We start from the raw sequence: 23,190 nt of genomic DNA, 5'->3' as shown, positions 1-23,190 counted from the left end.
TCCCTGTTTCTTTCCTCTTTTTCTCTGGTAAAGTCATCAGAAGGGGGTATGGGGATGTGTGCCATGAGCTGCTGCCGCATCCATTCTTTAGGGATTTACAGTACTCAAGCAGTGGGGAAAGTAAGAATAATAGTAATACATTATCCACATGTTCTGTTTGCCAGACATTCAAGCCTCTGCCTGTACCCCTGAAACTGAGAGCAGACAAAGCAGCTCTCAATCAAATTTCCAGCAGCAGCTCACTGCTTTTTGTGCTCCCAAATACAAACTTGAAAGGAGTTCATTTTAGAGCTATTTATATACATGAATTTAAAGTTGAAAAAAAAGGAGGGGGTTAAACAAAGCAGGTCTGTAAAAGCATTGTTTTTCTCCCTTATTTTCTCCCTAATTTGGAGCCATTCTGCTCTCAGCATTGCAGATTGGGCTGAAATGGAGAAATTGTTTAGTTTTACCTTTCCCTTTTCTTTACCCCCACTCTCTTTCCTGCTCATTCTGCAACTATAACAGATTTCTTCATTCTACAAACAGGATATCTAAGGAAATGACGAACATGAGTACACAGAAGTTCACATGTGTGGCTTGACATCAGCTTTGCTAGAGTGTGTGTTGAGCGAGTGCCAGGCTCCGGGTCACAGTAAGACCTGTTCAGGCCCACTGCAAATCAAAAGTAAAAACACTGTACAATAAATACACACAGGGATTACAGGTTCAAACTTACACCGGTGGAGGCCCTTTGAGAGGAGGAAGCAGGGTAGAAACTCATGGGTGGCGGGGCTCTCAGCCAACACACACATATATCATAAACACGCACACACAACTGAGCAGTGCTTGTGTCGTCTGTCATTAGAGAGCTGGTTGACGGAAGTGAGACACACACACACGGTGTGACGTTTGCAGGGTAGTAAAGTAACAGTGTTCAAAGGAGCCAGAGATGTTTGATCAGCGTTACAAGAGGACTGCACAGGCGTCTGGGAGCCCTGCTAGAGCTGCCATATGCTCCTATCAACATTAAATGTCATTAGTCTTCAGCGGAAGGGGATGAAAGATAATGACTGTGCTCCACTTTTAGCTTTAATGGACTTCATATCAAAATTTTACATCATATATTTGCCTTTGAATTGCCTGAAAAGCATTGTAAATGAAAGATAGAATGAAAAAAATCATGAAAGTATAGGCTGTACAGTAACCAAAATCCCTTCCTTTTACTTGATATAAAGCTTGATTACAAGCATATTTGGTTTTGAGTGTGACACAGCTGCTCTGACACGAGAGTTTGTGCAGTGAGGGTCATCTGTGTTTCAGAAGGGTCGCGCTGACTCAGGATGAATCTTAAGTTCACCTAACAGGTTAAGGTTCAAAAACTGACAGTGTTTTAGTTGTCCATCACATATGTTTGTTGAAAGGCTAACAGACACAGACATATGTCAGGGTTGGTGATTTGGATGTGTGTGGTGCTGAAGGGTCATTAGGTTGGCCATTTGGTTGGCAAGTAGATGTAAAATGTATTACCAAAGTCCATGTCTACTAGCCAATTCTTTTAGCAACTTAACTGAACTGCTTTCAGGTTGTATTTCGTGTTTTTCTGTTTATAATAAAGAAAATTGAGGAAAAAGAGGGAATAAGTTCGCCAAAAGTTTTCCTTTGCTTTTTCTTTAAGTGTCACTGTATTAGTTGTGATGTTATAATGCTATAAGCTCTTTCATCAGAATGTTTCTTTATCCAAGGCTAGTAGTTGCCATATGAGGCTATCCTTGCAATCTGGATTGCCCAAATACCCCTGCTCTTCAGCAGGGAAACAGTACATGTGAAATTGGTTTGATAGCCAATGGTTGAAGTACTGCACATCCTCCCAAGAATTAAGAATTTCTCTCTTAAACCCCCCTCTTTTTCCACTAAGCATCGCTGACCCTTGACCTTTCATCATCAAGGCCAGTCCCCCTGCAGCCAAACAGGCAGCCACGGTAGACAGCCAGTGACAGCTTGACAGTCTGTCTAAACTCTGGATGGAGGCTGTGTTTTCACAGCCACAGCACAGACACCATCAGCTAAAGCAGTTCAGTTACTTAAACCCTACCTGCTCCACACAAATGCCATGAAGGTTTCCATCATTTGTAAGTGGATAAGCCTCAGTCAGAGGGTTTCTGTGCACCTCAAATCAACAGTGGTGAGCAAGCTTTCCTATGTCTGAGGAAATGGGATTTAAATGGAAAGGAAAGGGGGTCGCTATTTGATTTAGCTCCTGATGCAGCCATGTGTGCACTTACACCCTCATACACACTGAACCCCAAAGGTGTCTTGTGCTTAAATCAGTCTCGTGTCATGCAGTTTTAAGTGAGCAAACATTGGTGTTAGATTAAGCAGCACATACATCGGTCATACTGACATATTTGTGGCAGGACTGGAGCTAAAGTTTCTACTTTAGGTTACACAACTTCAGCAGTGGGATGAACTGAGGAATTTGGACTAAGATGAGGTCCTTCAGACTTTCTCCCTCTGATGAAAACACACCTAGGTACTGATTACTTTCACAGATTTTGGTTTAAAGGCAGAGAGCACGATCCCCTGGCCTAATTTTCTTCTTCTTCTTTATTTTCACCTCTTTTCTCTGACTCCAACAGAGAAAAAAACCCACATCTGATAGAGAGCTCTCTACAGATACACACACATAAAGTGACAGTGGAAAGGGGACATGGCTTAAATGTTTTAATGTTGTGGTTTCAGGGGGACTCAGCGACTGCATCCGAAGGCAGAAACAGATGTGCTCCTCTTAGATTCAATTAGTCTCTTTCTTCGTAAACACACAGGAGATGAAAGACACAGAAATGACACGCGAAGTCTAAAAGAGTGCGCTTCCGCTCTCTTACATCCTATTGTAGAAGGTTGCCATAGGGTTTCAAGCTGATTTGATGGTCACCGAGTCACTGAATCGGAGAAAAATCTCATTTGCTTTTATTTCATAGGCAAACAATTATACACTAAATTAATTAATAATGGACACAATCGTTAGGATGTCCAAGTTGACTCTCCCTGAAAAGCATGAGGTTATTGTGTCTTTATCAGGATCGCACATTTTAACTTCCTGCTGCATCTGGCAGCGGTGGCTTGCACCCATTAAGTGCCTCTCTTCAGTTTCACATTGTTCTAATCAGCACTTGTGTGCGTGTGTATATATGTTTCTGTGTGTGTGTGGCTTTCATTGGTATGTGTCCCCCTGACCGCAGCCATTAAATTCCGTCTCTATTTTAAACTTTCGGAGCCAATTAAAAGTGTGTGTTCATCGCAAACCCCATGAAAACACATTTTTTTAAAAATCACATATAGATGAGATCTGGTGCTGCTTACAATTAGGAGCCGTCGCTACGCAGACTGTTGGGAAATGTTGTTGTTTAGCAAACTGTGATTGGAGCGATGTGAGCGTTCTAATGGCCCAGGAATGTCCCTGTCTCGCAAGCACTCACACACTCACACATGCACGATAAAAAAAGACACACAAATTCATGGATATTGCATGTGTGGACAATAAATGTAGTTTGAAGAGTTTATATATGAAAGGAAAAAGCATGATGATATCAAAATGTTAGCTCTACATCACAGTGGAAGTGTGTGTTTGAGTGTGTGTGTTTTTGTGTGCATTACATGTGAAAAATCTGCGTTTGATGAAGATTGTTGGAGACCTTGAAATCAGTCCCATCTGTGGCATTCTTTGAAGCTCACTATTTCCCGTCTCTCCTTGCTCTCTCTGTAGATCTGATCGTGGGGGCGTTTGGCGCAGGCGAGGTGTCAGTGTACAGGTACAAGTCTCAAAATAAACTCTAGTTTGTCATATTTCTGCTTCTCCTAAAAGTCTCTCAGGCTTCAAAACTGCAAGTTTTCATCTCCAAAGTTTTCTTATGATTTTGTTTTTGTGTGTTTGCGTAGGTCCCAAGCTGTAGTGTCTGTGGAAGCATCAATGATTTTGACTCCCAGAATCCTGAATCCTGAGGATCGACAGTGTCTCTTGCCTCAGATGAATTTCATGGTTACCTGGTAAAAAGAGAATCTCTCATTCCATTTTCCCCCTCTTGTGTTTATCCCTTTGTGTTTGTAGACGAGGCACCAAAGGTTCCAATCTGAAATAGGCAAGCTGTGAAGACCTCAAATTTGTAGGCTTTTGAAAAAGACAACCATTGATATTTATGACAGTGGAGCACTGTAGCAGAGTACTGAGGGTGGAAAAAATGTTTTCACTGCTCTTCCAACTGGCTTTGACGGGAGTTGGATTTTACGATTCTATCAGATTCACTGTGTGGATTGTTTCAATTAAATTTGTTTGTCATAGACAGATGGTTCTTTCAATAACATGCAAAGAATGTTTTAGAAAAACCTGCCCTTAAGCTAACACTTTCCTCTGATGGTATTGTGTAACAACTGATCTGGCGGTTACTCCTGGCTGGGTCCCTCTTGACACTTTTTGATTTTTATCTCACTGAGTTTCTGACAGGTTTAGAAACCAAAATGAACAAAAAAGATAAACTGCACCAATATTGGCACTAACACGAGCCAATGACTGCTGTCAAAACTTTAGATGGGTGTGAGCTGGGGTGCATACATTTACATGAACAAGCCCCTTTTCATAGCGATGCAGACTCCACTGGTGTGACATAATTGCATCATGGCACAAAGATTACTGATAAACAAGGGATGAATTTTAAAACGTACAGACCAATGATTTGTCACCAGATTTTAGATGCTGGTGGTAGAAGAGTAAAGTTAGGAGGTGGCAGAGACTTCTAATTAGAGTCTGCGGGCATCAAGAAGAGGTGGAGATGGGGAGGAGACAGGTTGCAGGAAGTCAGTCTGGAGGAAGAATGATGGAACAGATGAGTTTTAAAGAACCATAATCAGACTAATCAGCTCGAAGAAGTAAAAGCCCACAAATACAGTGGGTCAGAGTAGTGATGACATTATTAAGAGTGATGTGAGATTGACAGCATGGTAAAACCGAGGCAGTGAAGCGTGGCAGATTGAAAAGCCCAAACGCCAGGGACTGAGGGCAGAGGTGAGGTGAGGGATCTGCCTTGTTGAACATTCCCAAAAGGTTCATGTCAATTCCGAATAAGCAACAACAACAACAGAGATGGAGCTTACTAAGATGGCTGTTGCGCTGCGGTTTGTTTAGTCAACCCATTTAGCATTTTACAGCACTTATGGTGATGTTTGAGAAGTGAGGACAAGTATTATTCTATTATCTTAGTTTTTAGATAAATGCATCTTGTTCTCAATTTAACCACTGAGCATGGATAACTTCCTAATAGCTTTCCGGGACTGATAACAGGCTCCTGCCTCCGGATACGTACTTTTGTCTACCCCAGGGAAAAAAAAAATCGAAAGAGGCCAAACGGTGTTCCTTTAGTTGGAACATGCACAAAGGTGCAAGCCACCCTAAAACAGCACACGATTTAATGCCATAGGAAAAAAAAACGTCAAAGGAAAACCAAATGCTGACTTTGGAACTCCACAAGCAAACACTTTCCAATAAGAATTTTTCCTGGGATTTTCTTTTTTTTTTTTTTTTTTGTGTGTTCCCTCTTGATAGTGCAGTGCGTGCTTTATTGGACAGAAAGCAAACACCACAGATACACTAAAACCCAAACTAAAGAACCAGAAGTGACATCTCAGAGTATCCAGTTAAGTCACTTTTCCTACGTGAACGCTCACAGTCGTAATTTATTTTTTAGTTTGGAATTTGAAAGCAGACCTTGTGAGTGCATGTGAGCGTGTATCTGTAAGTGTGCGCAGGTGAATTAAAGCTAAAGGGATCAAAGTCTTAAACAAACATGAGGCTAATGAGGCCCACTGCTGCTCTGAACCCCAGATCTGTAACAGAAATCGTTGTGCTTGCACTGCATCATAAAGTGGTATGCAGTATAAAGTATACACTTTCACAAATCACACTCAAACTGACAGACGTGACAAGTATTTCACCCCTGTGCTCTAGACGTCTGCCGTCAGCCAAAGCCTGTTTGTCTGTGTCTCCAGTGCAATAATGTAACAACCCACTGAAAAAGCAGGCTCATATAACCTGGAAATTCAGATTTATGGGATTCTGCAATTAATGTGAAGCTGCATAATTCTGTTTTGATTATATTACTGTTGGAGTGTGTGGCGGACTGGCTTTGAACAGCCCGGGGGTGAGTTTAGTTTAGGGGAACCATTCTGAAGTTTTCTGCTGCTTCGCCACAGTCTATTGTTGGTCCTATCTTATTTGGTTTAGAGCTGCTGTGGGACTGTTTGGATGGGAGACATGGGCTCGGCAAGTGGCCATTGTGGTTTCTGCATAGTGGTATGTGAGTATTGGCAGCGAGCGAAAAGGGAACTGGGTTTGGGTCGGATCAACACAGAGCACTAAACTGTGTGAATTTTGTCAAAATAAAACTAAGCTTATTTAAATAAACCGGCATAAAATGTTGGTCCGTGGTAAGGAATCAGAAAAGACTGAGGTCATACACACACACACACACACACACACACACACACACACGCATGCATTCAGAGTCAGAGAGAATCAGTATAATTCAGAGATGTTGTAAGTACTTATGTTTCAGAGGGGTGAAAGTTTGAGACAGTTGGGTTGTTTTCCTGCTGTGAGAACAGGAGAGAAGCTTTGTGGGAGATAACTGTGCATAAGTATTACATCTGAGTTACATAAAAAAGCATCTTACTTTCTGACAAATACAGTAATTATCTGAGAGTCTTTAACCAGGTCATTAAACTTAAAATCAAACTTGGACTTTTGTTGTCAATGTATTTTAACCAACTTCAAAGATTATTTTAACTCTGGATAAAAATATTCCATCTATTCCACGATCAAAGGTCAAAAAGTGAACCTTTTTCCCTAAAAAAGTAAGGGAAAAAAGTATTTTTTGTCTTTTCTTTTCCTCAGACAAAAGAAGAATGTTAGAAATTAAAAATGTCACTGTGAACATGTATATATATATTTATGTTTAACATATCATAACATTTCTGCACTGAAATGTCTTAAAATCACTACATCATATTTGAATTTTGTTCACTTATGTATTTAACTTACTCCAGCATCCAAACTCAGAAAAATGTAGTTTAATGTAGTTGTACATTTTATTTCAGCTGGCTATTAGTGGCATCATATATCATTGCTTTTATAACTGAATGGGTAGCTGAATCATCTCATGGTAAGTTAGAAATATTATAGAAATATTTTCTTAGCTCGCGTTTCTTGCAGTTTCTTTTTTCAAACAAAATGACATAGCATGAATATGTCAGACAAAACAACATAATGCGCACAGAACTCTAACATATCACCTCGTCTGGAAAAACGATTTTTGCCTCACTTACTTCAAACAAATTTGCTTTATCAACTTAAAAGGCGATGATATATTGTGTTTCCAGTTTGTTTTCTCCTGGAAAAACACATTATTTCAGGTTTAAATGGTCTTTTTTAAAGGACGGTAGGTCACTTTTTTGTTGTGAGAGTCTAACGTTTAGCTTTTGTCTAATAGTAATATGTGAGACCCACACCTGGGGCTGAGGATGAAGAGCCAGTCGAGAAGGGAAATAGGCAGCTGCCTAATTGCATGAATCATGGCCAGTTATGCTGAAAAAGGAATTGTTTGGCGCCATGTGTTGACCGGCCTCCTCAGAAGTCAACAGCGCATGCACGTGCCAAATGGCGGCACTCAAGGCCAAGTGAAATGCTTGTCCTGATAGAAGAAAGAAGCAAAGTCACAATGCAAACAAGAACACTCTGAGACTGCATACCTCTGCCAAGGCTGGATGTAGAATAATCCTGAATCCAAATCCATTTCCGAATTTGTATCAAAAGCAAGTCACTTCAAAGTTGGGCCATGCCTCACTTTTGATTAAATTGTCATGCAAACCAGTTTGTAATTTTTGGAGTTATTCAACCACATAACCTCTTTGTCCGAGTTCAAAAATAGTCCTCTAATCGGATATCATGAAGGTGTTTGTGTGGCTGCGGCGTGGGTTGTTAGGAGCAGACCCTTGGTATCACAAGAAGGGATTTACGGTACAGACTGTGTGCTCAGAGGGCCGTCCATCAGTGTGTGGGATGGTGGAGCACGGATGCATTTTTGGGGAAAATTACATACAGTAATGACTAACTTGGGGGTCATTTCTGTGCAGCATGCACTTAAGTGTGACACACAGTGCTTATTAGAGTCACACCCTGCCAAATCTGTGAAACACAGATGCTTGCGTTCAACACATATTAAATCAACACGAAACCCCCTGGAACTCTGCGCTGCACGCATTTTGACAAAGCAAAACTGCCGTGGCTCATCATTATTGTCTGATCTGATGGGAATTCAAGTTATTAACGAGCACCGACAACATCTGCGTTCTGATTGTTTGGGTTTGAATTAAAACAAACAAACAATAACACATTGGGTCATTTACTCCATGCCTCATATTTCAGAGTCTCCGATGTAGAAGCGGGAGTATTACATCCGTGGGCTTCCCCAGATTAGTACATATTAACAGAACAGGCCTCTCTGGGTGAGAGTCACTTTCCTGTTCTTGATTAAAGAGGTGATAACACACAAAAAAAAACATGCTTACAAATAGGGTAATACACATAAATAGAGGAAATGCAGAAATGTTTCCCAGTCTCCCATGTCTGTGTGTCTAATGGTGGGGCCACTGTGGTAATTTCCACCGCCCCCCCGGAGTACAGGAAGGAAGAAATGCCTTGTTTAGAGGCTATGTATTTAGTTAATTAGTGATACATTATAGATCTTTATTTTCTTTTATGATCTTGCTGCAGAAATGTCGGCAACAAATAAAAGCGTGCAATTATTAGAGCTTATTCCAAGGTCACGTTTACGTTTAAACAAAGGCAGGCGAGAGGCACCTGTGTGTATTGGTGTGTATTCACCACACAATTCGTGCTGATTACATTAACAAATGGGACCAACCTGCAACAGTTTAGATACTTCAAATGAACTTAAAACACATGGTGTGCATTTTCTAGATAATGCTGCAAAAATGTGTTGATCTTGCAGAACAATTTTCACAGTCTCGTTCCTATCTCTTGTCTGTCTTCTTGATAATTTTTTTCATCTAGCCTGAAGGTGGAGGTGTGTGCAGCAGTGAGCGGTGTGGGGATACCCAGCTCTGTAGGTAAGCAGCTGTGCACAGCGTGGGGGTTTTAGGTAGAGGGAGGCAATAGCAGAAAAAAACACAGAGGGTGGGAGCGGAGTAAGAGCCCAACAGACATGTCATACATCTTACTAGATTTTCCCGCTCAGGAAGGGGCTGCAACACTAATTCGATGGAAAAGACAGCCAGGAGGGTGGGGACACGAATATAAGAGAGATATCACATTTACAGTGGAGGTGTACTTTGGTTCCATTGTCTAATTATTCTCTGCAGAGTAAAACACCTACACATGGCTCTTTACTACATAACTAATGGGGCCAGACCTTGTGGATTTAAGTGGTGTCTGGTTACCTGAATACCTTACCTATCCCCTCACTCTGTCAAATCTCTTTCCTTCTTCCATCCTCTGTCACTGTCCTCTGTACAGATCTGAGAGCTGAGCTGCACCTGGATTGGTTAAAAGGCACCAGAGGCGGAGTTAAGAGAGTTCTCTTCTTGGACTCCCAGCAGCCTCAGCACACGGGACTGCTGAGGCTGGGTCACAACCACCCACATGCATGCCTGAGCTACATGATTTATCTGAGAGTAAGCAAATCACACAGTGCACACATGCAAGCTCTAATTACTGAACTTTGCAATGATGCTGTGACTCTTGAGGGAGAACCATCTGCGCTGACTGTTACACGCTGACACTTAATGTTTTAACTTATTTCTGATGTTTCGCAGGAGGAGGATGAGTTCAGAGACAAACTGACCCCCATCTCACTGGCCCTGAACTACAGCCTGGCTCCACCTACTGATGACCAAACCCTCCCACCTGTTCTCAACCAGTACAGCAGCACCTTCCTTCAGGAGCATGTGGGTACACACATACAGTACTGTGGAAATATACACACAGTGTTGTCAATCAACATACACTGCACGTCATTGGGTGGACCGAGCACCAGTTTTAGTTTGGAACCACTTCCAAATAATCTGTCAGCATCAGTCTTAGGTATGTGGTGTGATGGACGTTTGTGGCAAGAAGGAGTTACAGCAGAGAGGACAGAACAGTCCAAATCATGCCTCCATTTCAGTGAGATGGCAGTAATTCTAGTTAAAATTCTGTCCAATGATTAATATGAGAAAAGTTGAATATCATTATAATGACATTACCCTGACCCTAGCAGCATTTATTTTTCTTTTACTAAGAAAAACTAAATAAATTTAAAAAATGCTTTACAAATGCCTCATTTCAAACCTGCTGCCACATCTAGATCTGAGGCTACAACCGTTTCCTGATGTAAGGCCGCCCAGTTAACCTGTTAGTTCAACCTTGGGAAATCAGAAATTAGTTTTAGAGCAGTTCACTGCGTGAAAGTAAAATTGAATAATCAATAAGATGAAAAAATTGGCAGCTGCACACCAAAACCCACGCTCAGAATTTATCGTTCAAACGTGCGAGCCTGATGGAAAATGTTCACTCTTCTGATTGCTCTTCCATTTGCAGGAGTTGTTCAAATAAACACTTGGAACTTTCCCTTTTTCCAGAGCTGAGTTTTGACGTGCTGGAAGCCTTTGTTCATTTTGCTTCGGGTTCTGAGCTATGTTCATACACTCATGGATCATACAAATGTCATGTCACCTCATTAAAAAGGCCGGTCATGCTGGTCATTGCATGCTTTAACAACAACACCCACAGATGAGTGTAACCATAGAGACGGGACTATTTTCTTACAAATTCTATTCCTACAGACTTTAACATAAAGCTGGCCACAACATTTCCTAAAGAGTTTCACTGTGCAAGTATGTGCCTGTACATACACAGCAGCTGCATCCTTGATTTTGCCAAATGCATTTTTTCTATTTTTGGTTTCATGTTTATGCCTAAACATTTCCCTTGTCCATGTGCCCCTCTTCCTCCCAGGCTTACATCCTCCTCGACTGCGGTGACGACAATATCTGTGTCCCCGACCTCCAGCTCTCTGCCAGCATGTAAGCCTCAAAACAGTCACGCCCTCTGACCTCGACCTACGATCACTGAACACTTCAGGCATTCGAACGCAGACACACATGCACACAGAGCTTAAACAAAGAAAGTATGTCTGTTATTCCTCCAACAATGAACCAAGTTTACACTGAGATTGCTGACATTATGGTCCCATTTGCGCGTGTGTGTGTGAATTAGCCCGCTCTGTTAGTGTTTCCAGCTGTGCGACATCTCCACGGCAGCGTTATACAAACATCCTCTCGCCGTCCACTCACTGACTCACACACATGCACCTTGTTAGGGTTCGTGCTGGCATGCTGGGGTGTCGCATTCTTTGAAGCTGACTGCACATGAAGCCCATTGTGTTAGAATTGGTCAAATTTAAAAAAAAAAAAAAAACACAGGATTTTCTGTGTTACCGCAGCAAAGTACCTCATTTTTGTGACACTATATACAACACATACACACAGGGATCGCACAGAGCTGGTGATTGGAGATGACAACCTGGTCATGTTGACCATCACTGCCTTGAACCGAGGAGAAGGAGCCTACGAGACTGAGCTGTATACACTCATACCACCAGAGGCTGACTACATTGGAGTTGAACGCAGGGTGGAGGTAAATACATGTTTGACACTTGCCACACAGAGATTCATTCTAAATCAATCACTCTGGCTTTGTATTAAGGGCCAGAAGGGGTGGCCACTGAAAATAGGTATATACGAGTAAGACAATTGTCCCATCATGATTGTAGACATGCATCAAACCAGGAAGTGTGCCATTTGACATTGCGGTTACAGTACAGCATCACATCCTGTTGTGTCTCTGCGGTGTGTGTTTGTTTGCTGTGATTAAGTCAAGGCTATCAGCAGGATATGCTTTACTGGCAACTGCCCAAAAGCCCCAATTATGATTTACAAGCTGCATTAGTGAGCAAGGAAATGGATAGGGTCAGCTTGTGCGTGGAGGTGTTCGTTTGCACGTGGGTGTGTGTGTGTGTGTGTGTGTGTGTGTGTGTGTGTGTGTGTGTGAGCGCTAATGCGTGCGTAATGGGGCTGTTTGATTGATTATATTGTTACTGTCAGAGCATTTATCACTCTTCCTCTCCTGTCTTCCCCCTTCCTCCATTGCTCCGTTCCAACTTTGTTGCCGTAACACTTCTCTTTCCTTCGATACCCAACACTCACTGTTCCATATTTGTCACTTTCACTAACTTTTCCTCACTCGTTGTTCCTGTTCCTCTCCTACTTCTCCCTTTGAATCCCCTCTTTTTTTCCCCCTCTAATAGTCTCTTTCTCAGTTAAACTGCGAGTACAAGATGATCAATGAGTCCAGGATGGTGGTGTGTGACCTCGGGAACCCAATGGTGACCGGGACAGAGGTGAGTCCTGACAAACCAAAGCTGGAACACACACACACACTTTTCAATAAAACATCCACACCAAGAAGGCTCTGTTACCCGTCGGGTTTAATTCACACTGAATGATGGTTTCCAGTGATTAGTGATCATCACCTTGACCCTCATTCCACACACTCTGACTCCCATGGCTATGCTTTATACTCAGCTTGTGCACGCACGTGTAATGTTTAACTCTTGAATGGCATGCAGGAAGCCGAAGCTTTGTCAAGGAAAGAGTTGACCTCTCCGACATGAAATTCTACCACCGCTTTACGCATATACGTCTTACAGAGCATGTCACAAGCGTGAATATAAGGTTTTCTGTTAAAGATGCTGAAGGCCATTTGCATTTCTGTTTTAGAGGCGACACACACTGCTCTGATAAATCAATTATGTGGTCATGTTTCACGGTTTGGAGGGAGGGGAGCATAACGTGGCATGTGAAAGGGGCAAACCATGTGTATGTGTGTTTTGTGTGTGCTCCCCATCTGTCCAGATGTTTCCCATATACAGCTCTCCTCTTGCCCTGTTCAGGAATCCATGAGCTTATACAGAACATACGTCCTCATACCCCCATTCAAGCTCTGCTTCTATTGTGCAGCTACATAGTTCCGATCACTGGAGTTCATTCCCGGTGCCACATGACAAAGCTGTGGCTCCTCACTGAGCAGACTGATCAGTGTAGGAGGTACATGCCTGAAGGAAAGCAGATTTTGCCCCATCTGCCTGCCTGTGTCTCTGACTTTGCTCACTTTTTTTGTCTTGATATTATTTGTCCTAACCACATTCACCTGCCAACATCAGCTCACGATTTGATAAACTGTGTCAGCACTGACCACTATTTGTGTGTATATGTATATATACATATATATATATATATATATATATATATATATATGTATGTATATATATATATATATGTATATATATATATATATATGTATGTATGTATATATATATATGTATATATGTATATATATATCTCAGTTGCTGTTTCGGCCGATGTCCGGGATGCCATCTTGCATCAACTTTTGGAGTACAAGTTTGAGGAACAGGATGCTGTCTTCACATGTGCAATCAATAACAAAGTCACACAGTGCATTGCACTGTGCTAAACATTGACAGTGCTCTCGTTTTTTTCTTTAAGTGATGACCCCCGTGTAAAGCCCACAGAAACTACTACAATGGGCCGAGACATTTTCTTTAACCGCCACCTCAGGATAAACCACCTCTCCCACTGTTGTTCTGCATATTGTTTTGCTGAATTATGGCTAAACACACAGAGGCAAAGCTCTGTAGCTGCCAAGCCAGCAAAATCCAAGTGCAGAAGCACTGTATTCACTATAGGCAGAATGATATTTAGAATGCACTGATGACTAAAACAAAACTAGTGAATGTTTTGGTCATTTCTTTGATGAATATATACCATCTAGTGTTATCAAAAGTCAAGCTGACCGCAGTGACTGAGCTAAAGTCTTTAAAGCTTTAACGTCAGGTGTAAGGTCAAGACTAAATTGTGTTGCATTAGACTTCTGCTCAGTTTCCTGTTTTTTCTCCTCCTCTTTCTTTGACAGGGATCTGATAGTGACGACTTCCCTCTGAACGACACATTTGGTGCCTGTGTCTTCAGATCTTCCCTGTCTGGTTCTTCCTTTTCAGTCTCTCTAATGTGTCCCATAAAGAAGGCTTGACTTTGTAGTCCCGCTCCCCAGCCTCACCCACCCCACAGGCCTGGCTCTTGAAGTTTTAGTGCGAGTCTGCATGCTGTCATTTCATTCTCTGGGCCTTGAGTTTGACCTGTTTTTAAATGGTGCTCACATACGCGTGTAAATATTCCCGCACACTACCATGCATTCGCTGGTGAACTAAACCCTCCACGTGTTTTGAGTTAGCCCGGGGGACGGGGGATTTGAATTGAGGGGAGACAAGGAACTTCACTTTGGTTTTTAAGTATGTGTCTGTAGTCTGGTTTTTCTCAGATCAAAGATTCTTGCTGTTATCAACACACACACACAATCCTGATACAGTATTGTGATTATGAAATAACAGCAGAGGATCTAGTTAACAGAGATTTTACAGTCTGTTCCTTGATACGCAAGACATGATGTTACCTTTGATGTATGGATGCCTCTAACTCCTGGCTATCTTTCATAAAGTGCCATCTTTCTTCTCTTGTGACATGTTTTATATACATTCTCTCTGTTTTTGGTTTCCTTCACCCTCCTGGCCAGCTGTCTGTTGGTTTGAGGTTTTCGGTCCAAAGGTTGGAAGATGCTGGACCAAAAATCAGCTTCGAGCTACAGATCCACAGGTGACACGCACGCATATCCCCCAGCCTTCATCTCCGCCTCACACCCACATATACACAAAGAGTCGTTTGTCTTTCTTCTGATTCCTGTAAATAAGGTCTGTGTCCTCAACTTGTCACTGTCTGCGGTCTCACGAAACTAAACACAGAGATAGAGGAAGACAGATGGCCCAGAGGAACTCCAGACAGGAGTCATGCTCAGATGGCTTCATTGCAATGATTTAAACACATCGCATCACTAAACACAGCTCTCCTCCATCAGGGGAATTCTTCTCGGAGTCAGTTGAAGACAGAAATATAGCATTGTCAAGGATTTATTTCTTTAAGTCTTGTTTTCACTCAAACTGTACAACCGCCTCATTTGAAATTATTGTAACAGTTGGATACAGAATGCACACCACGACAAGTCCACACGCCCAAGGTTTTCTGTGATGTAAATAAATGAAAATATCTTAAGATATCAATTTTTAAAACCAAAGCCTATAAAAAGACTGAAAACAAGTCAAATCATAACTGAAAAATTATTAAAACCACACAATCTTCCACACTCCTTAGTTGTAACTTTGTAGCTAATTTTGCTCATGCTTCCTCCACAGCTTATCTGTCTAATTACAATATATCCCCTGTGCTTTTATGCTCAGCCTTCTTCTAGTCATGCCACAGATTCAGGACCTTTGGCTGGGCCCCTCAGTACACTGATCGTCTTTATAGATATTCCTTTATAGTTTTAGACCAATGCGTTGAGTTATCATCATGCTGAAAGGCAAAATTCCTCTTCAGCCTCAGCTTTGTTACAGACACTTTGAAGCGTTTGTGCTAAATTTGACTGGTAGTGTGAGCTGTTCATAAATTCCTTGACTTTAACTAAAGTTAAAGTCCTGGTCCTGGTCCATCTGGGGAAAAGCAGATTCAAACGTTGACGCCACCACAGCTCACATTGTTTTCTTGTTGATTTGCTGTGATGCTTTTGTGGCATACTTTACTTACAAGTTTTACCTTAGTTTGCACATAGTTTTGAGGGATACTATTTTTGAGTTAGGCTTGTTTTGTTTTTTTTTCTTCAGGCATGGCATTACTATGTTACATGAAATGGAATATGATTTGTTGATTCCGAAACACAGCCACATCCTCATTTAGAAACTGTTGGACACTCTAATGCGAGCGCATTATTGTAAATTCTTGATTTTATAGTGTTTGCTTTGTTATCACCATCTTTGTACGGTTGCAATTTTGCAAACAATGTGGAAAAAGTTTTGACATTCAACTTGTTTTAATTTCATTGCATCATAAAGATCTACTCTTTTAAAAGGGGTGTACAGACTTATTAAGGCATTATTATTATTATTATTATTTTGTCTCTTGGTTAAACTGACTGAATCTCTCCACAGCTCCAACAAAGATAACTCTGACAGCAACCTGGTCAGCTTGAATCTGTCCATTGTTGCCAGAGCTGAGCTCAATTTACGAGGGTGAGTCAGACTGTGATTTGTTTTTTTCCTTGTATGCTTTCCAAACATACAGCTGATCTTATTTCAGTTTAAAGTTTTCGGTCTTTGCTGGACAGAACGTCTCCTTTTGAGATGTTTGAATTTGTGGGCTATGCTTGTATACAGATAGAGAACAACACAAAAACACATGTCTTGAAATAGATTTGAACTAATCCTGCACACATGGGTTATTTGTGAGACTCTTCCGTGTTCATGAATGCCCACGTGCCCTCTAATACACACACAAGCACGTACGCACTCTTCAAAGCTTGGAGCCTGTCATGCCGTTGTTTGGGTGTGGTCAGTTTTACACACAAACACAGGAGCGACAGGGACAAGTGGGAGGAGAGCGTGTTCCGATGTTTATGCTGCTGGACTGTCCTGATTAGCAATGTCCATGTAGCGTGTTGGATTTTACATGTCATATTTGAAATCAAGGCTGTCGTAACGCGGTAGTGGAAGCTTAGTCCCGATGAAACTGTCAAAATGAATTAAGATAATTGAATAACTTGCAGCTTAGAAACATTAAGTCTTCAGTTGTGGAAATACTCGTTTTTTTCCACTGACATCAGACTGCCTGGAAAATTTCAGTACTAGTACTGTGTCATTAAATGTGTCAGAATAAGCTTTGCAAGGTTACTTTTCCACATTTTCCAAATCTTACTATTAATATTTTCTGTGTAAAACATTTCTCTATTCAGTTCAGCTATTCATAAAAATCCATCCAGTGTGGCGCTTCATCATCATCATCATCCACACGCTGTCTGTGCTTCTTTCAGGGTGTCTCATCCCTCCCAGGTGGTGCTGCCGTTCCCAAATTGGGAACCTAAAGAGAAGCCAGTCAAAGAGGACGATGTTGGACCACAAGTGACGCACATTTATGAGGTACGCTTCAGCTGATTGTGTCTTTGTCTGACACAGTGATCATGCAAACACTACCAAGCTGGAATTTGTGAAACTGTGTGAAGAGGCGGAGCATGGGCAAAGGAAGAACTCCTTTACTACTGGTGCACTTATTGTGCCCTTTCAGTTTGCATGGTTGAGTCAAGAAATCGTGGTTTAAGCAGAAAAGAGCTGAAAAATGGGTGTTGAAAGTTGTAATAAGGCTACAACAAAGGTGAGAGCTCTTCAAGCTGAAGTTAATGGTAACACACACACTGTTACAGGAAAACCAGTAGCTCTATAAAGAATTAAGATCTGGCTGATTAAAGGTATCCAGCTCAAGACTAATTACTGCTGTGAGGAGAGGAAAGACTGAGAAGGAGGAAAAAAGCAAGGTAATGAGGGAGGAAGGGTGCCGACAGATTCAAATGTTGTTCTGAAGAGAGGACAGACTTTAGTATGTATTAATTACTGAGAAGTACAGACAAAGAGATGGAAGGAGGAAGAGTGGCAGACAGACTGGCGACGGTTTACAATAGGCAAAAGTGCACATGTGATTTCTCTTTGTTTTAAATGGGGGCAGCTTCATTGAACAGGAGTGCGGCAGTGTCAGGCCTGTCCTGCAGCTGATAATGATTTTCATTTGCGGTACTTTTTCTCAATGGGCAGCTGCTTCTAGTTAAGGAGGACAGAGTTTTTTGTTCGCTCAGAACTCCTGCCCCGCAGCACCAGGATCATGTCCTGTTTGGCTGACTTGCATCAGTGTTAATGACAATGCATGTGAGTATGTGGGAGGGGATGTATAAGGGAAAAAAGACAGTGAAAAGAGGATTTATTACATTGATGGTCAATTAGCGCTCGTAATACATTCATCCTAGTTCTTATGTGGAACGATGAGCCTGATGATGATGTAAGTTCTACTTGTCTTGTGTTTCAGTCCCCAGTGACTGAGGGCCGCATTAGTTTTATCTTCATGAAAACACAGGTGGTCTGTGTCCTCACCCCTCAGTTATGATAACCTGATTATAGCCTCGGTCACACGAGACCTACTAATAGGAGAGAACAGAGTAAAATCCTGACAGCTCTCTGTTTTTGCTGCTCCTTCTCTCTTTCTCCAGCTCCACAACTCTGGTCCCAGCAGTATTGGGGAGGCCGAGCTTCAGGTCGGCTGGCCTTCTCGTTTCCGTGATGAGAACCTGCTGTATGCCATGGAGATTCAAACTGACGGCCCAATTAGCTGCCGGACAAACACCAGCCTCAACCCGCTTGGCCTGCAGGTAACATGAACATTTACACGCTCATGCATGCACACACATATTCAAAAAACTATCTCAAGATCCACACACACACGTGGCTATATTGACTGAGATGTTTTTGATATTTTTCCACTCCTGCCCGCAAAAAAGCTCATCGTACCAAACCCCTGCATTTACAGCGTTTTCAGATTTCTGTTTATAACACTGCTTGTAGTTTAGTCATCCATCAGTTTCTCCATTATTTAGAACCACTTTTCGAAACATGATTGTACCCACTGAACAAGCATGGTCCTTGCCAGTTGGCTCAAATCAAGAAGGAAGGATGATTATGCGTTTTAGCAGAGTTGTAAGAGTTTCCATGATCGACGATAGAAACTTCAGAGTAGTTTCAAAAGAAAACATGCAGTTTTTTTCAAAAAGCTGTTTTATCATACCTGATTTTAATCCACCTGGATTGATCATAAGTGATATATGCTGCCTATATGCGTGGTGTTTTGGATCTATCAACACACAGTTATAAAAGTTTGGGTCAATTTGTCTTGGTAGACATGTTTATTTACAGTGGATTTTTCTTTTGTCTGAAATATCTCAGAAAGAGTATTCCAGAGTCAGTCAATCAGTCAGTCTGTTGATGCTAAATTAACTGTGAAGTGGAAATGAATGTGGCTTGTTTCTCACTTGCTGCCAGAGCTGCTGGAAGAAAAGAAAAAAAAAATGTTGTTGTGCTTTCCAAAAATAGTTGAGTTGAGAGGATTAAGCAATACATTGCATTCATCTTGTTGGCTTTTTTAAATATTCAAATTAAGATATCAAATCAAACTGTTTCCACTGGCCAGCGTTCAAAGCTAAGCTCCCCAATGTGAAAACAACAAAATCTCTCTCTGTTATCTGAGTCTTAAGGACACTTGTGTTATTCACTCTTGCTGGTTATCTCTCTTTTTTTGTCATCATTGTGCTTAGACCAGGAAATTAAATTTCCTCAAATCCAACTTTCAACAAAACACTCTTTGATCGAGCTGGATATACTGTGGCATTTTATCACATCGTTAAAATCTTCATCTCAACGGATCCTTCTCAGTGTTGACAAGGCTGCATCATGTGTGTCACAGACCTTGATAGAAAAGCTTACATGTGATCGTGAAGTGTTCTGATGGAAAAATTGTCTTCAAAATGCATGTTGTTCAGCAGTTATTTCATTCACTTCCCCCTCTCATATTTACCAAACCAACTGTGTATTCTTGCAGATCTTGCTGAGTTGTTAACTTTAGGTGTAATTAGTTTAGATACAAGACTTTTTTCCTCTTAGAATCTAATCAGACTTTAAGCCACGACAGTGTCGATAACTTTCTGTTATTCTGCTCTCGTCTGCTTCAGATCTCAGCTCTCCAGGACACACCTGAATTGCTGGGTTTCTTGAAAAACACCAGCGCTCCTCCTCACCGCCACAAACGATCCGTCACCACTGCTGAGAGCTATAGCAGTAAGACCTTGGTGAGCCACACACATGGGCCTCCCCATAAAAGACAGGCTGAACCAAATGTTCATTAGAGATTCACAGGTGTTTGATATCTTTCCTCTCACTCTCCTTATGCAGAACTGCACCAACATCTCCTGTCTGAGGATCATGTGTGTGGTCGGTCGTTTAGATCGAGGCCAAAGTGCAGTGGTTAAGATTCGATCGAGACTCTGGGCGCATACTTTCCTGCAGGTCAGTGTGATTGCCGATTCTTGATGTTGTTGTTATTGGCATTTATGCAGTCATCATTATTTGAACACATTTAGCGGTGTGTCTGATTTACAACCAAACTAAATCTAAACAAGAATAAGGCTTTATTGGCAAAATGTCACTCTTTAAATGTTATTTTACAGCGGCGTAACGACCCCTACGTTCTCAACTCTACTGTGTCCTTCGTGGTCACATCCGTGCCCTACCGCATCCAACCTCCAACTCTGCCTGAACACAGAATCTCGGTAAGAAGAGAAGAGCAGTGAATATTCAGTGATCATACCCGGCCTCTAAACATCATTTATCAGTGCTGTATCTTTTCTCTGCAGATGGGAACCCTGGTGTTATGGGGGACTCCCGATGTGTCGTTTGCTGTTCCTCTCTGGGTCATCATTCTGGCCATACTACTGGGGCTCCTGGTGCTGGCCATGCTGACATTAGCCATGTGGAAGGTACACACACATACATTTTCTGCATGTTACAATATCCTTAGCATTTTTACAGTAGTTTTTTTACTTCCAATACTGTATTAATCGGTTATCATAATTCCCTCAGTGTGGTTTCTTCGATCGGGCACGGCCACCGACTGATGATGACGTCTCCGACCAGGAGAAGCTGACATCTGATCAAACAGGGGATGCCTAAAATAACACATGACAGCACCTGGTTGGACGTTTGTGCTGTAGGAGGGATGCGCACCTTCTGAATAACTTAAATCAGATCTGAGATCTGTACTCGACGGAGGAACCTTTTACGGTTGGAGGTCTTCTGCCTTTTTGTGAACGAAACTGACTTAAAGCAAAGACTGCTGTGCCACACACACTGGGACCAGAGCAATCAGGTTCACAGCAGACAGAGTGGGACCAACACAAATAACGGGCTAAATCACACGCGCACATGTCCATTGTTCATCCTTTGCAATGAAGCGCCAGAACTGAAGAACGGCTGGACTTTCTTGTTTCTTGTGTTTCTTGTTTTTATGTGTCTTTGCTAGCGCAATACAATGAGATTTGAGATCCGTGCACAAGTGCTTTGAGTGTTTGAGTGTGTGTGTGTGTGTATGCCTGCAAGTGTGTGTGCAGGCACTGTATGGGTTTTATTAGGTGGCTATTGTTTCAGCTTTCATCCGCGGCGTGATTTAGTCTATTCCTGTGTCCTTCAAACCGGGCTGTGTACTGTACAGTTCACACACACATGCAGTAAGATGCTTAAGCAAAGAGGCACAAAGTCAATGTGTATATTTATGGATGTATGTGCAATATTTGAGCGTTGTGTGAAACTGAAGCTTGTTGTTACACTGGCACTATTTTTTTTTTAGAGCTTCATGTCTCTGTTGTTTATGTATATACTGTAAGTGGTTTATTGGTATATTAGATCATTGATACTGCTGAAAAACAAAGCATATTAGGACCGATTTAACCCACCAAATAGCATTTCAGAAAGAACCAAAGGGAGGAAACCATTAACAAATGAATAACTTATTATAGTCTTAAAAAGAATGTGGGACTTTATCTTTAGTGAAACAGACCTTACCTTCACAGCTGAAGCCCTCCACAGGTTTGCCTGTGTGTTATTGCCTCTGATAGGAAGGATGATAAGACTACAAAAACTACTCGTGAGGATAAGCAGTGCACGTGAAAACCAAAACACCTGGTTGACTGTCTAAGATTGATTTGATTTAGCACTGTGCTCCGTGTTCACCAGGTTATTTTAATGCATTATACACAGGCAGGGAGAACAAAGTGGTGCGAGCATCAGCAACACATCAAAATGTAAACAAAACTTTAAAGTGTAATGTTTGAGTTGTTTTTCATTTTGTCAAGTCTTGTCAGAATAAAGTGTTGTTTGATAAATGAAATTGTGCTTATATGGTCACTCGGCTTCACTTGTGCAGGTTAGCTGGATATACAGGTTTAATTCAAAATGTCTTTCAACTTTAGGTTTGTAAGTGTCATCCACAATGATGATATTTAAACAGAGCATTATAGTACTCTTACTCCTGATAATGCACCTTCTATCTTTTCAGTTGGTGTTCTGCAACAGCTTCTTTATATCGGGGCTTAAAGGCCACCTCACAATATGGACTCTTGCTCTCCCTGGCGGTGGAAAGTAAAATTAAACCTAAATGCTTGCTTGTGGAGGCAGGTGAGCACCATCCTGTGGCCTCAACCTGAACAACACTTGGTGGTGGACCAGGTTATTTAAGTAGACAAGTATAAAATATAAAGAGAGCTGAAAAGATTTAAAAGTTGCTGAGTAAAAATCTGATGGATGTCTGATTCTCTTTGAGAGACTCTAAGACACAAGACATCTGTTGGTGTCAGTTCTCTGTTTTTGGTGCAGAATAATGATAGCGCGATTGTTAAAAGTTGTAGGATCTAATGGAATCCAGGTATGAATACATAAATACCACGCTGAGCATAATTAAACTGAAATAAGAGTAATAGGAGAGAAAAGGTATTCAATCAAAAGTTATAAAAGATTATCAAGGGACAAGAACTCCAAAACAAATTCACCAGAAGCCTTAAAAGTCCCTCATTTTTAATGAAATATACAAACATTTATATTTGAAGAGTAACTGTTCTGTAACATCTGTAATTCAGGAGATTGAGGGACTCCAATCAGAAGGTTGTTGATTCTGCCCCACATCCATGTTCTCAAGTGTTATTTGGCAAGTTACTGAACCCTAAAATTGCCTTAGATTTATCATCAGAAAGAATGATAAAGAATTAAAGAAGAAGTAGAATTAAAGTGTTGTGTACGAAGGAAAAACTGTACTTTGTAGCTTACTTTAAAGCACTGATAAAGTGATCAATAGGATTAGAAAAGCAATGTATAAATGCACTCCTTTTACCATATATGTAACGGTACATATTTATGTTCACATCTCGGGCCGTGAACTGTGTGTAAACCTTTGTACATAGGACTGATATTAGATACATTTTGATGTTTTCCTGAATGCATAGATGACAGCATTTGCTGTGTGTTCCATTTGTCAAATTTGAATTATTCTTAACTTATTTACAAT

At 41.4% G+C, this 23,190-nt stretch overlaps 1 protein-coding gene across 1 annotated transcript in view; it reads left to right on the top strand.

Annotated features, from left to right (window-relative positions):
• The window catches only part of itga8 (integrin, alpha 8), a 40,159-nt gene extending 18,139 nt beyond the window's left edge, over nucleotides 1–22,020 (top strand). Inside the window, exons 14-30 of the mRNA XM_075465406.1 lie at nucleotides 3,746–3,791; nucleotides 3,919–4,026; nucleotides 9,101–9,156; nucleotides 9,563–9,720; nucleotides 9,862–9,993; nucleotides 11,042–11,109; nucleotides 11,575–11,722; nucleotides 12,393–12,485; nucleotides 14,735–14,814; nucleotides 16,200–16,280; nucleotides 17,078–17,183; nucleotides 18,299–18,457; nucleotides 19,811–19,927; nucleotides 20,031–20,144; nucleotides 20,306–20,407; nucleotides 20,492–20,614; nucleotides 20,718–22,020. Coding sequence (XP_075321521.1) covers nucleotides 3,746–3,791; nucleotides 3,919–4,026; nucleotides 9,101–9,156; nucleotides 9,563–9,720; nucleotides 9,862–9,993; nucleotides 11,042–11,109; nucleotides 11,575–11,722; nucleotides 12,393–12,485; nucleotides 14,735–14,814; nucleotides 16,200–16,280; nucleotides 17,078–17,183; nucleotides 18,299–18,457; nucleotides 19,811–19,927; nucleotides 20,031–20,144; nucleotides 20,306–20,407; nucleotides 20,492–20,614; nucleotides 20,718–20,807 — 1,781 coding nt within the window. The 3' untranslated portion in view covers nucleotides 20,808–22,020. The remainder of the gene's footprint in view (nucleotides 1–3,745; nucleotides 3,792–3,918; nucleotides 4,027–9,100; nucleotides 9,157–9,562; nucleotides 9,721–9,861; nucleotides 9,994–11,041; nucleotides 11,110–11,574; nucleotides 11,723–12,392; nucleotides 12,486–14,734; nucleotides 14,815–16,199; nucleotides 16,281–17,077; nucleotides 17,184–18,298; nucleotides 18,458–19,810; nucleotides 19,928–20,030; nucleotides 20,145–20,305; nucleotides 20,408–20,491; nucleotides 20,615–20,717) is intronic.
• Nucleotides 22,021–23,190: the final 1,170 nt, after the last annotated feature.

The sequence above is a fragment of the Odontesthes bonariensis genome, chromosome 5 (assembly GCF_027942865.1).
Source record: "Odontesthes bonariensis isolate fOdoBon6 chromosome 5, fOdoBon6.hap1, whole genome shotgun sequence".
In the NCBI taxonomy this organism is placed as follows: Eukaryota; Metazoa; Chordata; class Actinopteri; order Atheriniformes; family Atherinopsidae; genus Odontesthes; species Odontesthes bonariensis.
The sequence above is the reverse complement of the archived record's forward strand: the minus strand, read 5'-3'. Positions and strand labels throughout refer to the sequence as shown.